This window comes from Oreochromis aureus, linkage group 11 (assembly GCF_013358895.1).
Source record: "Oreochromis aureus strain Israel breed Guangdong linkage group 11, ZZ_aureus, whole genome shotgun sequence".
In the NCBI taxonomy this organism is placed as follows: domain Eukaryota; kingdom Metazoa; phylum Chordata; class Actinopteri; order Cichliformes; family Cichlidae; genus Oreochromis; species Oreochromis aureus.
This window is the reverse complement of record NC_052952.1, coordinates 26,983,391-27,000,715: the sequence shown is the minus strand read 5'-3', so window position 1 is coordinate 27,000,715 and position 17,325 is coordinate 26,983,391. Positions and strand designations below refer to the sequence as shown.

Here is a 17,325-nt window from a genome sequence, read left to right as displayed (position 1 = left end):
CCGAAAATGTCTGAAAAATATTTGGTCAACTTGGGAATTTCCACCAATGATTATGGTCAGTTTCAGAATGAGTTTTAACTTAGGCACAAAGTTTTTCTTTTTTGTAAAAAAAAAAAACAAAATAATAAAAAAGTGCTATGCTTACACACCATTGTAAGCACATTCACAACTCAAATCTATACATATGCAAGTCTCCTAGAGTCCAATTGAGTTTTTTTTTCTATTTTACTTGTTTTTCCCATGTAGCATCTTTAAACCTACACTGCACAATACACAATAAAAAAATGTGCAATAGCTCTGGAAAGATCAGAGTGTAGGGGTACTGATAGATGCTATAGGCAGCTTTTTTTTTTTTTAACAAAAATATTCTTCAGTATTGAAGTCAAGACATGACCTTAGCATGTCTCATACATTCAGTGTTATTACTAAAAATACTTTTGTCAAACAGGCCACAAACTTGGTCTGCAACTGTACATATGCTACAAGTGTTTTATACAGTTCATTATTTACATGGCTCTTGAACTCACTAACAAGCTTTCATACTTTGTTTTGTCATCTTTAAGCTGGCCATAAATGGCTCCAATTCTGCAAAGGGAAAGCAAAGAGCCTCAACAGAGAACTGAAAGAGAATCCATAGAAGATAGTCAATTACGCCTCCGTTAATTGAACAGCATCCTGGCCTGTAACTTATGAAAAAAAGAAAACAGTCTGATTGCAGTGCAGAAGGTTAAGGGACAGAAGTGCAAGAGACAACGGGCAGCAAGTGTCTGTTGATTATGGGGTAGTTAACCATTGAGGCTTATTTGTAAACACAAACACCAGCCTCCTGTCTCACGTTGAGGCGCTTAGGCCGCTTCAGAAATGTTCCTCAGCTCTGTCTCACCTTGTGCACAAAAGCATACAGCCAACAGGACCAGGCAATGTGGGGTTTTTTCTGAGAAAACGAAACTCAGTAGTCCCACATTTAAGCAAGGCCCCCTTCCGCATGTTGAGCTGCAGGCACTGTCCTTAAGAGGCAGACTGAGGAGCAGTAACGGTACTGATCAGAACAGATGAACAGGTGATCAAGGAGACGTCAAACCATTCACCTCGAGTTGGCAAGTGAAAATGGCAACACTGCCATCCGCCCAAATGTCCAAAAAAAGAAAAGCAAAACATTGCTTTGGTTATACACAGCACATTATACATCTTTCAACAACCACAACAGAAAGCACTTATACAAAATAATGCTATGATAAGAGTGCTGTAGACCTTGGACACACTCAACTCCAAGTGCATGTGCGCACAGCGCAATAAAAAAGGGTACGTGAGTTGGTGGTCCAAAGCCAGTGTGCCATGGTCTCTTACTACCCTTCGTTTGAGGTTATACCATTAACCTGTAGTTACACTACAGCTCATCTCCTGTAAAATATCTTTTTTCCCTGCAGAACTGCAGTTGAGTGCCTTCTTTAGCCAAACAATGAATGTGATATATAAACAACAGTGGGCCCTTGATTAAAAAAAAATAAAATTGCTACAAATATGAACCTGCTTTAGCACCTAAAGCTTAAGGAGATAACTCCAAAGATCATTCTTCATAGAAACATAAATGAAACACCACGTCTGTCCAAAGAAGTGGACCGTAAAAGTGATGGGAATTTACCTGACTAATGTTACCATCCTTGTTTGGGGAAAAAAGCACACTCAATCTGCCTTGGCAGCCAAGATTAAAAATAACAAAACAAAACATAAGTACAAAGAATATCCAGTTTGTCATAGTCACAGAAACTCCACTAAAGGCATCACCGACCAGAAAGGCTGCAATTCTGTAAATTTTAAATGATCAGTTTTTTTTAAATGGATGGTAAACAGGAATTGCAAAACATTGCTCCTGTCAAGCATCCACCAACTTTGAAGGTCAGCCAAAAAAGGAGAGAAAAAGAAAAGAGCTAAAAATACTACAGAACTGAGGCGTTCCTGGTGGGTGGGTCCATGCATTGGCTTATTTTTTTCTTTAAATGAAGAACTGGTATCACCCCCATCAGGCCTGCACCTTCAGGAGGCTCTTGAGCTGGAAGGTCATAACCTCCCTGTTGTCACAGGAGCCTATAGGGAAAGACACCCAGTGACTAGGGGGTTTGGGCAAAACACTGGGTGAAGGTGGCTCACTGAATTTAGGCCCTGCATAGCTTGGGCTGCCTTGGGTTGCCAGGAGTGTGTTGAGATGAGACACTGCACCCTCCCAGTTCTGATCATAGTTGGTGGAAAAACGGACAGAAGCATTCTTCTCTGCAGACACGGCCTGCCGTGTCTCTGGAGACCTGTGGTAGGCAGCGCCTTTCTCGCTCCGTCGGTGGCCATGGTGGTGAAGGCCCCCTGGCCCCCCTACGGATGCAGCTGCTCCGTTCTGGTCACGGCTTCGCTGCTTTGCACGGCCAAGCTGGTGGTTCTTCTTGGCCAAAGGGCGCTCAGGGTGGGTAACTGGAATGTTGTACCTCTCTCCACCTCCCATACTGCTTTTGCTCTACGTGTCACCTAAATTGTGAGAATAGTATTATTAAAAATAAACTCTGGTTATACATTTCCATTCACGCTAATAATCTATGCAATTACAGCGTAAGTTGTTGGCTACCAACCGCGAGCACAGGCGCACCACATCACAATAAAAACAAGTACAGAGACTACGTGCAGAAACACCAGACAGCGAGGCTTGCCCATCCCCCACACGGACACAAGAAAAACAGCGCCAGCTCACCTCTTTGTTGTCAGAAAGTTAACAGAGTAGACGTCTCTCTTCAATCTTTCTCCTCCAATCGGGCCCCAGGTCCTCGAAGTAGTCTTCTGTCTACCTCTCGCTGCACATTTGTGTCCAGCAGGGTCTGAGGTTTTCATGTGCCAATAAGCGTTGTTTTCTCGTGAAGCCGAGCTGAACATCAATTCACCTCGGCGCACGATTCTCCAAGAAGTCGCCGACCCTTCAGGGCATTAACAAAAAAACGCTTATCAGATATGCTAACTTGACAGGACTTAACGTCCATTAGATATGCTAAATAGATAAGACTCAACATAACAATAGCGCTCACGGTGTTGTGACGTGTGACAGGGAACTGACGTTTTCTTCAAATATTCTATTACATAACATTAGAGTACCGACAAAATGACATTTCCTCGCCATTACATTTATAAAAACACTGCATATAACTTGTAAACTATACCGATTAGCACACGAAAATGTTATGTAAGAAAAGTGCGACATCATAGCCCACTTCTGTTTGCTCAGGCTGGGCTTAAACTGCGACCAATTTTTCCCTTGTTCTTGTGTAGTAAATTAATAATAAAACGAAATAGTATTTATACCCTTCATAAAAGATCATTGAATTAATTAGCAAATCCACTGGTTAAAATTCTAACGTTTTTTTATGATCTAGGACGCTCTACTTTGGCACAGAACCAAAACAAAGAAACTCGGTTTAATATGGCGACGAGGTACAAAACTGTTTCTTACCGACTTCTTCAGGCTTGGTTGTTAAAGCCTTTCGTCAGAAAAGAATTTACAGTTAGCTTCTAAACTCCCTCTACGGACTATGTAGGAAGCACAGCAAGCTATATCTCCTACAAATCCGTCACCCTCGAAGCTTATTTGGTGTTAAAGGCCGGTGAAGAGATCTCACTTCTCTCTCTCCCGACTCAGAATTGCGACAAAATGGAATCTACAGCAGCGGTATGTACTCCCTTGCAACGCAAATCTAACCAATCACAAAGCGACTACGAAATAAACAACCAATCACCGAAGAGGCAGGCGGCAAGTTGCCTGTTGCCAGACTGGTGACGTCAATCGCCGACCCTCCTCTCCTTGCCTTTGTTGGAGCTCGGGTATTTCCTGAGAGAAGTGAAATAAAGAAGGAAAAAATACCACTTTCGGGCTCTAGAAGTTAACGTAATAGATAGGAAATGCCCCAGATGTCACGTAAAACATTACATAAAGGTTTAGAGTGAGCATAGAGGCAGTTAAGTGTTATGTAACACCAAGACACCAAGCCATGTCCGCCACCCCTTCGGTTAGGTTGTAAACACGTCCAGTGTTTAGATTTACTGAAGCACCGTTTGTGCTACAGGAAACTGTTTTGGTTTGGTTGTATCACATTTCTTGCTTTTTCAGGTTAACCCCTTTTGTGCCAACTTGACACAGCAGCAACAGGCTGTAATAACAATGTCTATGAGCGGTTGCCCATCCCCAAATTGTTTTGTTTTATTTAAATTCATTGGGTGGGGGTCTTAAAAAGGGTTGGGGGCCTATATTACGTATATTACCCTCAGTTTGTCCCTTTGATTTTGGTCTCACTTTTCCTCCCAATCTTTTCAAGGGACTTTGACTTCCATGGGCAAAGTCTTCCAGTAGGTTTTATGAGCGCACGCAGGGCTAAGGGGTTAAGTAATGTCTGTGTCATTGAAGCCTTGCCTTCTTTTCTCGCCTGGATTTTTAAAGAGTTGCACAACGCTGCTGAAGGCTGAAGGCCATGGCAAGGCAGGACACTCCCCAAAGCAAGTAATCTCTGAAATGGTGTGCCAATCAAGAGTCAGCTATGTAAGGAAAGTAGGTCACTCAGAGACCGCTGTAGGTCGCTAGAAACACATGGGGGGGTGGAAAGGACTACTCGCCATATTTGACTGGCTGCAGAAGCCAAGCAGTGTCAACACGTCACACAGATAGTGTACATTCGGATTGGAAAGTTGGATGGAAACTTTTTTCCTCACACAGAGAAAAAGAACAAAACTACGGATTATCTTTGGCCTGATCATTTACGGCGTCCTGTTGGCCTACAAACAAGTGACTGGAGTTATGAATATGAACTTGAATGGTGCAAAATGTTTGTCATATGCCCACGCAAAGGGAAGTGGGGAAAGTACAGAAGCAGTTTCACACAGCTCAGGAATAAGTTCAATACATATAAAGACAGCCTGTACTCTCAGTAAATATATTCAAATGAAACCTTTTTTTACTGGAAGTACCATTTTTGTACATTAGTTACTTAACAAAGAAACTTAATACGCTATAAAAGTAACACATAATTTACAGAATTTAAATATTAAAATGAAACCCATGGTGAAATAGATCTATAAGTGGGTTTGGGTAAGACAGACACACTAAATTGGAGGTCCTTCTCATCCCTATTGTTATTTAAGATTTATTTAGTTATTAACTTTTTACAGGACCAGAGTGTGCAGATGAAGTTGGTACACTCACATAACACTTTTTTTTTGAAGATGTACTAACCACAGACGGTTTTCTGTGAAAAATGCCCACAGAGCATATTGTATGAACCACTGAAACCAAACAGGAAAAAATACTTTTCAAATGAAAAAATTATTGTTGCCGTATAGTCGACAGAACTATTTTCTATCATCTTTGCACACTACAGCGCATGGTTGTTTGACTCGCCAAGTTTGAAGATTTGAAGTTTTCAAGCCATTTTATAATAACCCAATGATAAAAACGCCTCAACACGTTTCCCTTTATTTTAGTAGTACATTTAGCAAATATATTTTTAAAAGATGTGGCATTTAACAAACCACTGATTTACAAAACAGATGAGAAATAATGGCAGTTTTCAACAACATCTCTCAGGTTTCCCGCTTTCCGTCATTACATGAGCAAAGGCTCAGTTCACTTTTATTTTACAGCTTTATGAATCTAACAAGCTGTTTAAATGTACAAATACATTTAACTCCTTATTTATTTCGACTAATGCTGGCATCACCACACCAGAAATAGCAGTGCATGATTTCTGAATTATTAATGACTTCCTTGCAATCACAGGTATAGGTTTCATTTTACTTTTTGGGGGCAGGGACACCAAGTGCAGGTTTTCATGCAATAATTTGAATTTTCTGCATCAACTTATGGTTAAAATCTTTTCATTTATGTAAATAACCATGAAAGCAACCATGAATGGATGAACTGGATTGTTAAACTAGAATTTTGTCTATAAGGTTATTTTGTCATCTTATCATCTTGTGTTTTGGGGAAAATACCTCCCTATATGTGAATTAATTCATAAATGAATCCATAAACACCTGGTCTGCAATATCGCAGGCATGTCTGTACAAACGTCTCAGACTTTCTGCACAATCAAAATATGTCACGACTGTTTTTTGGGAATAATTTTAAGGCATCAAGAGCATGTTACCAAGGCCTGTCCTTCTGTCTTCTTTATGCTTATTAACCTGCCTTAGTGCCCCATGGTGCCTGAGGTAAGGTCGGGCAGCTGCTGACTGAGACACACTGCATGTGCATGGCAGGTGTCATTTTTATTCACTACTTTAATAGAAAATTTCTATTATTCTCATTTAAAGTATTTAAGTACTTATGCATATGCTTAGATGAAGTGTGTGTATGTGTCAGCATGACCTTGTGAAAACTCCTATCTTTGCTTAACAATGTTTCACTATGTTATCTGCTAACTGTGAGGGCGTAGAAGGACGAAACTCCCAAGCTTCCTGGGAAAAGATAGTGGGAGTTGTTTTCAGCCCAGTAACAGCCCATTGGACAGAAACCTGTTGTAACTGGGAAGATACAGAGAGTTGTGCGTGAGGGTATAAAAGAGGAGCTGAGACACCCCAACGGCAGAGCGCTCGTAACTTAGACCTGTGATGTTTTGATGTGTGTGTTCGCTCTCCTGCATGCATGCAGTAATAAAATAGCTTGACCACAGCTGACCGTGTTGCAGACCTTTTTTTTTACAGAAAATTCCCCGACACTACAAATGATTCATCCAAGTTTCATGAACTCAGATTTTCGTATACAAATGACCTACTCCTGGAGAAAAAAAGAAAATTAAAAATTTATATTAGCACTCCTGACCCACTTGTTGCCTTCACCACTCATTTCTGGATTTAAATGAATAATTATAATTGTGAAAACTAACAGGAAATATCTAGACAAAACATTAGTTTAATTAGTCCCACAAAATACACTAAACTATCAATTGGAACTGATTAATACATAAATCAATAACTACTATCTAAATTAAATAAAGAAAAATCTGAATAGCAGAGGTTGGCGGTATTCACAGGTATCAAGTTAATTACATCTAAATGTAAATTTAGATGTAATTAACTTGTCCAACTTGTCCAGCACGACTGCAGTTAAAAGACTGTCGAGTGTGACTGTTGGCACAGAAGAGGTCCGAGGTCAGAGGCCTCAGACCTGAGAGCAGGGCTGTGTTTTTAATTCTCTTGGTGAGAAACACATAGAGCTTACACAGTTGTGGGTTGTGGGTTAGTCTGGTCAACGCTACAGGATGTGGCTGTGACCTATTAAAATATGCATTTTCTTTACAGTACACAGATAAACAGATATCTCTGTGAACTCCATCGAGGTTCCCACAGCATGCATAATTCTTATGTTGACAAGTGTAGCTAACACTTCCCTCAAAAAGAACCCTGATCATGTCCCAGTTGAAGTGAAAGTAAACAATGCTGTAGTTTATCTGTTAAAACTGAATTTTTAAGCAAGTGAATATCCTTGTCCTTGTCATAATTAATTGAGTTATTACAATAAACATACAGCTAGGTCCATACATTTTTAGACAATTGCACTTTTTTTTGTAATTATGTCACAGTACACCAGCACAGTAAATTTCAAATCAAACCATCAAAATGGGATTGAAGAGCACAGTTTAATCTTTAATTTAAGAGGTATTTTAGGAAGTACAGCCATTTTTATACAGGTATGAAAAACATTGTTTTGAACAATAAAGATTAAAATGAACTTGTATCAGAATGATTACAAGATAAAAGTATGGTGAAAGAAAGGAACAGCTCATGATCTGTCTGTGAACTATGTTATATGTAGGCATGTGTGGCTACCGGTGGAACTGGGCCACTACTATTTATCGAAGTGCACAGTATACTCTCTGCTCAGATCAACCAAATGCTGAAAAAGTGGTCAAAATGTGCTTCACAGTGCAAATGAATAACGACTCAAAACACTCTGAAAAAGCAAACCAAGAGTTTCTCAACATAAAGAAATTGGGCAATCTTGAATGGCCAAGTTAGTCACGTGATCTTGAACCTAATGAAGCATGCTCCTCAGTTATTATAAAGAATGCTATAAGTTGCCTTAATTTCTAATATGAAGGCAGAGAGACCCATAAACAAGCAGCAAATAAGAGGAAACATTTGGTGATATGCACAATTTACAGGGGCACAGACACAAACAGTGGCAAAATTACAAAATTGTATTATTGTCCAAAACATTATGAACCTGAATGTAACCCTCCTCTGTCACACTAGCTCTCTGCATGTCCTCCTTCATTGCGTATATCCATGAATCTTCCTTTTTTACTCCTGCCTGGCAGCTCTATCTTCAACCCACTTTGCTGTCCCTCCTCTGTACATGTCCAAACCGTGTCAAACCTGAGCTGTCCCTCTGATGAATTCATTTATAATCCCGTCCATCCTGGTCACTCCCACTGAAGGTCTCAGCATCTTCAGCTCTGCCACCTCCATCTTCAAATCGCCTTCAAATCCAAAGACAAAGAGGAGTTGAAAAGGGTGCAGAGAGAGTTGAGGGGACTGATAAGGAATGGGAAGGACAGCTACAGGCAGAAGATGGAGAACCAGCTTCAGCAAAATAACGTTGGTGAAGTCTGGAGAGGCCTCAGAACGATCTCAGGCCACAAACATCAGAACTCTCTGCCTGGGAGGGATGTGAGGTGGGCAAGTAAACTGAATCATTTCTTCAACAGATTTGATTCAGCCATGAGGCAGTCTCCAACATCGGCTGCAGACTCACCCACCCCCACTGCTGCTGTTGCACCTCTGACACCTCAGACACTTCACACCTCCTCTATTCACCCTGCTCACTCCTCCCCACCCCCAACAACAGCATCCAATACACACTCAACACAAGGCTCCAGCCTGTCTCTCTCAACCACCCAGGTTAGGAGGGAACTGAGGAGGATTAATGGCAAGAAGGCAGCGGGTCCAGATGGCATCAGCTCGAGGGTCGTCAGGTCCTGCGCGGACCAACTGTGTGGTGTGATGGAGCACCTCTTCAACCTGAGCCTGAGGCTGGGGAGAGTCCCACAGCTCTGGAAAACCTCCTGTGTTGTACCAGTGCCAAAGACTTCACGCCCAAGGACCTCAACAGCTACTGGCCGGTGGCTCTGACATCCCACCTGATGAAGACCCTGGGCGGTTGGTCCTGGCTCAGCTTCGCGCCTTGTGAGCTCATCACTGGACCCACTTCAGTTTGCCTACCAGCCTGGCATTGGAGCGGATGATGCCGTCATTCACCTCCTACATCGCTCCCTCGCTCACCTGGAGACCGCTGGGAGCACTGTGAGAATCATGTTCTTTGATTTCTCCAGTGCCTTCAACACTATTCTTCCCTCGGTTCTGAAGGACAAGCTGGAGAACTCTGGGTGGACCATCACCTCACTACCTGGATTTTGGACTACCTCACCGACCGACCACAGTATGTGAGGACTCAGGGCTGTGTGTCGGACAGGGTCGTCTGCAGTATGGGGGCCCCACAGGAAGCGGTTCTGGCTCCGTTCCTCTTCACCATCTACACTGCAGACTTCTCCCACAACTCCACCCAGTGCTTCCTGCAGAAGTTCTCTGATGACTCTGCAATAGTCGGCCTCATCACTGATGGGGACGACAAGGAGTACAGAGGACTGACTCAGGACTTTGTGGACTGGTGCCAGCTGAACTACCTCCAGATCAACGGCAGTAAAACCAAGGAGCTGGTGGTAGACTTCCGCAGGCACAAACATCCTCCACTGCAACCACTGAACATCCAAGGTATGGACATCGAGGCTGTGGACAGCTACAGGTACCTTGGTGTTCATCTGAACAGCAAACTGGACTGGACTCATAACTCAGATGCCCTCTACAGGAAAGGGCAGAGCAGGCTGTACCTGCTGTGGAGACTCAGGTCGTTTGGAGTGGAGGGCCCACTCCTGAAGACCTTCTATGACTCTGTGGTGGCCTCAGCCATCTTTTATGGTGTGGTCTGCTGGGGAGGCAGCATCTCTGCTGGGGACAGGAAGAGACTGAACAGGCTGATCCGAAGGGCCAGCTCTGTTCTAGGATGCCCTCTGGACCCAGTGGAGGTGGTGAGTGACAGGAGAATGGTGGCTAAGCTGTCATCCCTGATGGACAACATCTCCCACCCCATGCATGAGACTGTGAAGGCACTGAGCAGCTCCTTCAGTGGGAGACTGCGGCACCCACGGTGTGGGACGGAGAGATTTCGCAGGTCTTTCCTCCCCACTGCTGTCAGACTCTACAATAAAGACTTTGACTGATCTAACACACACATCCACACATGTGCAATAATACTAATGTGCAATAATCCTTTCTGGCATCGTTGTATTTTTACTCAGTTGTATATAGCATTTGTATTCTATTTTTATCTTATTGTATATTTTATTCTATTTTATTCTACTGTATATAGTATTTTATTTTATTCTATTCTGTACAGTTGTGTACTGTATTTATTCTTATCTTATTTTATTCTAATTTTTCCTTCACAACTTTTGCACTGTCCACTTCCTGCTGTGACAAAACAAATTTCCCACGTGTGGGACTAATAAAGGTTATCTTATCTTATCTTCAAATTGTCTCCAAACCATACATCACAGCAGGTCTCACTACCATCTTGTAAACCTTGCTTTTCAATCCTGCTGCTATCCTTCTGTCACAAATCCCCCCTGGACACTCGTCTCCACCCACTCCACCCCTTCGTGCACTGTTCTTCTTCTTCACTTCAAGTCCTTAGCACAGCTTTAAATGTAACCTGATGCTGAAACAGAGCTTAATAACAGCTGTGTATGATAAACGGCAAACGGGGATGATGAATGTAAGACGTTTCCCACGACGATGTAATTGAAAGCTATTTGAGTCAGAGATTTAGATTTATCTGTGTGCTTTTGCAATTTTCATTTGGTGCGTTTCATTTCCATATTTAGAAGTTGAACCTTTCATTTAACAAAAACAAAGTAAATAATTAAGCATTATTAAAGAATTAAGCATCCAAGTAATTTGATTTTTGCCTGATCATTTTTTCCTGTGTTCTTCATGTCAGTGAACTGATACTGCTCCCTGAGGGTCTGGCAATCTGGAAATGAGGAGCGGAAATTTGATTAATGGATTTAATCCAAATCCGTCTGAAGCAGCAGAGCTGGCCCTGATGTTTGTGTCCAAGGCAATTTCTGAAAATGGATTGTGTAACAGGATGATGCAGTTCAACAGATAATTGAACATTTCAGCTTTTGGTCTGTCCTGTTGTCTGTCGTGTTTATGCTGCACCTGGACAGACAGTGAGCGAGTAGAAATCTTATTGAAGCTGTGCTGCCTGCTCCTAATCACATTTCCTGCTTTCTGTCCTGCTGACTTTATCAGGTCAAAGGAGGAGAAGACACAGCCCGTGCACCAGATATCGCTGCCTTTCCGCGAGACATTTTTGTTTCCTTTTCTTTTAAAACAGTCATGTAGTAGAACACTAACTCCTTTCCTTCATGAAATTTGATATATTACTTAAATTCGTCAGACCCAGTTACCGACTTTGTGTTATTGAGCATGATTTTCTCTAAATGCTAAAATAGGTTGCTAATTTATTTCAGATTGCCTCAGGTATGTGATTTAGAGATCTGATTAAATTGTTGTCAAACTAATGTAGCCTATTTTTACCACATGGGACTTCATCTAAATTAAATGACCTCATTGCTGAGTGGACTGCTTGGTGAGTTTGTATCTCTAATGAATAATCTTTAAACAAACTTTTAACTTGTCACCTTTAGTCTGATGCTTTTGGCCAGTTTACTGACTTAATCATATTGTCTACTGAATCCGGGTTGCCTAGTATTGCCCCCTATGTACTGCCACCAGTACTACAATACAATGGGCAAGTGGACTACTCGCCAATTTACATAAAAGGCTTTCAAGTCAAGTGAGTCATTGCTATCACTCTGCAGATAGCATTTGACTAGTTCAACTTCAAAATGCTGAACTGGACACTTGAAATCCTGGCAAAGTAGCGTGGCTCACATTAGAATGAATGTGGTGGTGAAATATAAGGATCAAAAATCAAACATGTAGTCCTTACAGCCCATTGTTCATTCAGTGGGCTAGTTTCAGTCATTGTGCAGATGCATTGTTTATAAAGTTGGGGGAACCTGGAGTGAGCTGAGACTGAAGAAGTCACTTAAATGGGTGATTTCTTCCACTGAAAACGCCACGCCCAGATGAACAGAATCAACTTTTATTTCCGAATAAATTATTTGTGAGTCCAGAATACACATTTCATGTCTATCCACATTTAACTGTTGAGTGTTCTTGCACCATATTTATCATAATATGTGTGCCAGCCAAATGCAGGATGCCAACTTCTCCATCTAAAAACCTTTATACGGGTTTTCACAATAGTGTAGTAACCATCTGTTTTCTTTCACTTATCCAATTCCTGGCTCATGTTGGGGGTTGAAGTCTACCCCAGCTCTCATAGGGCAAAAGGCGAGGTACATCCTGCAGGACAAACAAGAAAACCAAGGAATTAAAGCCATCTTTAACAAAAAGAGGTGGAAAGCAATTGCTGTTTAAATAGAAATAATCTAATTGAAAGAGGGCTTCACAGTGACTAGGACAGTTCATTCTTGACCTTACGTAGTTCGTTAGAAATAACAAAAGTTCTCTTATTGAGATATTTAAGCACCATAAGAAGCTGTTGACACTTGCAAAATATGCTGCAAAACCCAATGTGGTTATGACCCACTTCCTCCTTTTTTTATGATTATGCTTTTTACACTTAACATTTGATATCTGACACTCAGTAATCTTGTTGGCTTTTCGCCACAGTCCAACCTCATGAAGCATACTTGAAATATATGAGAGACTTCAAAATTCAAAAGGGTTGATCTTTGAATGATCTACTGGTAATCTCTATTTCTGTTTAAGAAAATATTACGGAAAAAAACAAACAGACAAAAACTGGAATTTGTGACATAGATTGGATAATTGATCAAGAAGTGGGCTTGGTTTTTGTTTTATCTCAGACTTGCGATGTCGTCTAAGCAGCTCCCGCCCCCTCATGTCATCACAGCTATACCCTCCTTGTCTTCTCCCTTCACGTGCACACCAGTACTCACATCTGCTGCTTTGCGTGTCATGCGGCTTCAGCTCTGCAGCTAAGAGGCAGGAAATCAGATCTTTCAATAGTTTGCCAAGAAAGAAGAGAAGGTGAGCTCTTATAACTTTATTTAACACAGTTAAAAATTTTCTCTTATATATGAGATTTAGCAATTTGGTTTAAGTAGCATTTTGCAAGTGTGAAATTGTTAGAATAATATATGTTTTCTGCAATATTTCTAATCTAACGTTCAGAGAGTTGACCTGCTACTTCTGACTTATTTTAATAAAGTCTCTGTTTCCTGCAGTACATAAAAGAAGAGTGATTTCAAATAGTAGTTTTATTTTTTTTTTTTATTCCAATTCTGCCCAAAGGGTTCCTGATCTTTTGTAACAATGTGTCAGGGTGCAAAAGTGAGTCAAGGGGTTATTGCCACACAATGCTGTGCATGTCACCACAATGTTCATAAAATGTCTCTCAATAAGGATCTTTCGCAATATGCGCTTCCTTTGGCCTTATACATATGCAATTTTTATAGTCTTCACATGGCCGTGTCACAGATACAGTGGAAACAGTATAGCATGGTGTAATTGGAACAATGCCACACCTAATCTTATTTATATAATTTCTGAGTGTTTATCAGCTGCTCTAGAAATATATTGCTTCAGGAATATTTTGATTAAACCCTCTGTATTGCATCAGTCATGCTGTTCCCCACCAAAAAAAAAAAAAAAAAGAACAAAGAAATCCTCAATCTTAAGCCACCTTGTGCAAACATTTAAAGGCAGTTTTTTTCATTTATAACAGCATGATTTACTTCAATCTAATGTTTTTGCCTCAGCTTCCCACAAACCCTTTAATCTATTGATTGCATACGGGCGACGCACTTCACTGGAGATTGTTTAATTCAACTGTGACCTTCACCCACTGATAAAACGAGTAAATACAGTCTCCTCTGATTCCACAAGAGGGCACCAACATGGAGCTCCTGTACAGTGATGGCACAACAGCAGCCTGGAAATATTTCACGCACAAAAAGCCAGCTAACAAAAACTACATAATTTTATAATGCAGAGTATCCACCCTAGGGAATAAACATTTATTTGATGTGCATAAATGTTCCTGACATGAATGGGAAAGCTAAATGTTTTAGAGATATAGTAGCTGAAATTTCACAGTAACAGTGGACATATCATGATGAAAAATTGGCTTATTTTTTAACATAACAAGCACAAGGATAGATCTCTGTGTATTTTTAAACTCAATTCAGCCTTCAGTAAAAATGAAAGTGTTTTATGGCTTGCTTGAGAGCATGTTCTACCAGGCGACTATCTCTCCCGTAACATCATCAGCTGATACTGTGATGATCGTCTGTTTGCCTTGGCCTCTAAATGACTTTCTGTCTTGACTCAGAGACGTTTATGTTCCCTTTAAGCTCCAGCTTCAATGTTGACAACGAGATAAAAAAGTAATCACGTTTTCTGGCTTGTTTGTTTCTCCACGGGAAGTTACCTGTCCCATCCAACCTAATGTGACATACGTCAACGTGACGGAATCTTAACACATAAAGATGTGGATGAAATTAGTTTTCTTATCTTCTGATCCTATATTCAGTTCAGATTCTGTAGAGACATCTGTGCTTCATAAATAACTTGTAACATTTGTTACAGCTTTTTTGTACTTCATTTCCTAATTATAGTAGCTGGAATGACGGACAGGGAGACAGCTACTTCTGTAGAGCATGGACACACAGGTAATATCTCATCAACAATAGCTATGCAGCTTTCCATAAATGGTAAAATTCAGTTCTGTGTTATATAAAAAAAGAACATCTGTATGTACAGTTGACTGGTCAGCTAAGACTTGTCACGGTACCGATTGTGTTTTTCTCCCAGTTAACAAGTCCTGTGTGAATCTGTCATGCTACATGGTCCTGAGTGACAAAGAGAAGACAGCCATCGGTGCCATCTGTTTCCTGGCAGGCCCTGTCACACTACTGGAAAATATTCTTGTGCTGGGGGTGATTGCTAGCACAGCCACCTTGCGAAAGCGGCCATCCTATCTGTTTATTGGCAGCCTTGCTCTGGCTGATGTCTTTGCCAGTTGTTTCTTCACCATAAGTTTCTTACACTTTCACCTCTATGATCTCAAAGATGGCCCAGACGCCTACCTCTTCAAGCTAGGTGGTGTCACCATGGCCTTCTCTGGTTCAGTGGGAAGTTTACTGCTGACTGCTCTGGACCGCTACCTCTGCATCTACCAGGCCTCGACTTACAAGGTGTTGCTGACACGGCGCAGAGCCCTGCTGAGCCTTCTGATTCTCTGGAGTACAATCATCTTCCTCTCCTTCTTACCTCTAATGGGCTGGAGGTGTTCCACAGGCTTTACTCCACCTTGCTCACGTTTGTTTCCCTACATCAATAAGCACTATCAAGCCTGCTGGACCAGCTTCATCCTTGTGATTCTGGTTCTGATTTTGGGGGCTTATGCTCTCATCCTGTGGAAGGCCCACCGCCATGAGTCCTCAATGACCAGCTTCCAGGGAGCAGCAGGAAAAGGTCAAGCTCGCATAAGGATGGATATCCGGTTGGCTCGCACCTTTGGCCTGATTCTGCTCATACTAGTGGGCTGTTGGGTTCCTGTGCTTTCTTTCATGCTAGTAGATGTCTCCGTGATCCTGACCCATGACCAACAGCGGGCCTTTGCTTTCTGCAGCACCCTCTGTCTGGTCAACTCTTCAGTCAACCCACTGCTGTATGCCCTGCGCTGTCGAGAACTAAGAATTGCTCTTTTGCGGATGCTGCAAAAGCTGTGTTGCAAAGGAAGGTGTAAAAAACTCACAGAAGACTCAAGCCATGGACTGCCCTCTGCAGAAGACAATTGTACTGCTTTATCTGAGGATGAGATGCCCAAGGGCAGAACCACCCGACCTGACTCCATTTCAGAAATGGTGTACAGTCACCAGCTGACCATGAGAGAGTGAAGGAAGCTGAATGTTAAAATAAAAGAGAAGCAATACAGTTTGTGAAACACGACGACTGTTAGCTAGTGATAAACACCATCACTGTAGATCAGGATAAAATCTGTCTATACAAGGAAATGTCACTTACTGTTTTTTTTTTTATTGTAATAGCAAATAAGCTTGTAAATAAGTAAACAACACATGATAACAGTACTTGTCAAAACAAAACACAAACCCTGGGAATTACAATGTGACCATTACACATTACTTTAACTATAAGAGATTATAAGGTATGTTGTTAACCATTAATCCGTAATGTTATTACCAGTTAATATGCTTAAAATAGAAAATGATAGTTACACAGAGGACACAAGGAGCTTTTTTCAGCATTTTGCAATAACTGCACCCAAAAGATTTGAATGGAAATAAATACCTCTGCACTCAATCAGACTAAGTAAATTGTTTTGTACAAATGTATGCTACTATGTGTTACTAATATTTAAGCACACATAAAGGTCATTTACCTTTGACCTCCATGTTTCCCCTCTCACTACTTTACCATTCCGTGAAATCCTGTGTCCCGTGAACTGAACTGCTGACTTTTGGGTTTGCCATTTGTTGCTAGCATGATTCTTTATTTTTCAGTGTATGACCCAGAGCACGCAGGAACAGAGGAAGCAGTGGGTCGCCGATCTGCACATGAATGCCAGGACCCCACAGAATTTCACACAATGCTCACTGCACGAATCCAAGCAGCGTGCAGAGGTGAATGGAGCAAATGTTAGGAAGAGAATGAGCATAGACACTAGAACAGTCTTTGCGATAGTAAAAGCTGGCAGCTGCAGTAGAGCGCACACTGATATGCAGTTACACTCACAGTGACACACAGCGTAACAGAGGTAGATAATCAGAGCCGCCGCTTGTTGATTTAAGGTCACAGGAAATTCTTTAGAACACCTATTCCATCCATCGTGTGAACTTATTAAAAATAACACTTGGTCTCGACGGTGTTTGTATTTTTTTTTTAAAGCAAATTACACAAGTACATTTCTTTTATCTGATAAAGTGGGCCCATGTATCTGTCTTTAGGGTGACTAAAGGGACGTTGTTTACAACAGCAGACAATCTGTGAAATTAGCTAGCAGTAAGGCACATGACTGTGTTGGAGAAGAGATAGCAGCAAGTGGTGAACGGAACGAGTATGTGGCTTAATTTTTCTCACTACAGCAGCAAAAAGTAGGGCTAC

At 41.4% G+C, this 17,325-nt stretch overlaps 2 protein-coding genes across 3 annotated transcripts; one reads left to right on the top strand and one right to left on the bottom strand.

The window, feature by feature from the left end:
* Positions 1-55: 55 nt before the first annotated feature.
* pnrc2 (proline-rich nuclear receptor coactivator 2) lies at positions 56-3,688 on the bottom strand. The gene is made up of 3 exons (XM_031740635.2): positions 3,485-3,688; positions 2,735-2,954; positions 56-2,514 (listed from the first exon to the last, which is right to left on the bottom strand). The coding sequence occupies exon 3, from the start codon at positions 2,489-2,491 to the stop codon at positions 2,021-2,023; it is 471 nt and encodes a 156-aa protein (XP_031596495.1). The 5' UTR covers positions 2,492-2,514; positions 2,735-2,954; positions 3,485-3,688; the 3' UTR covers positions 56-2,020.
* A 9,433-nt stretch (positions 3,689-13,121) lies between these two features.
* Positions 13,122-16,609, top strand: cnr2 (cannabinoid receptor 2). Of its 2 annotated transcripts, none has more exons than XM_031740723.2 (3): positions 13,122-13,227; positions 14,817-14,870; positions 15,013-16,609. In XM_031740723.2, the coding sequence occupies exons 2-3, from the start codon at positions 14,825-14,827 to the stop codon at positions 16,098-16,100; spliced, it is 1,134 nt and encodes a 377-aa protein (XP_031596583.1). In that variant the 5' UTR covers positions 13,122-13,227; positions 14,817-14,824; the 3' UTR covers positions 16,101-16,609. The 2 variants fall into 2 exon arrangements, with proteins under 2 accessions (XP_031596583.1, XP_039474965.1); XM_039619031.1 differs by having other exon boundaries at positions 14,962-16,609.
* Positions 16,610-17,325: the final 716 nt, after the last annotated feature.

Excerpts from the sequence above, each read along its gene's own strand:
- pnrc2 (XM_031740635.2), bottom strand. The coding sequence starts at position 2,491 with ATGGGAGGTGGAGAGAGGTACAACATTCCAGTTACCCACCCTGAGCGC.
- cnr2 (XM_039619031.1), top strand. The coding sequence starts at position 14,825 with ATGACGGACAGGGAGACAGCTACTTCTGTAGAGCATGGACACACAG. Across the intron at positions 14,871-14,961 it reads TGTAGAGCATGGACACACAG|TTGACTGGTCAGCTAAGACT; the intron begins GTAATATCTCAT and ends CTGTATGTACAG.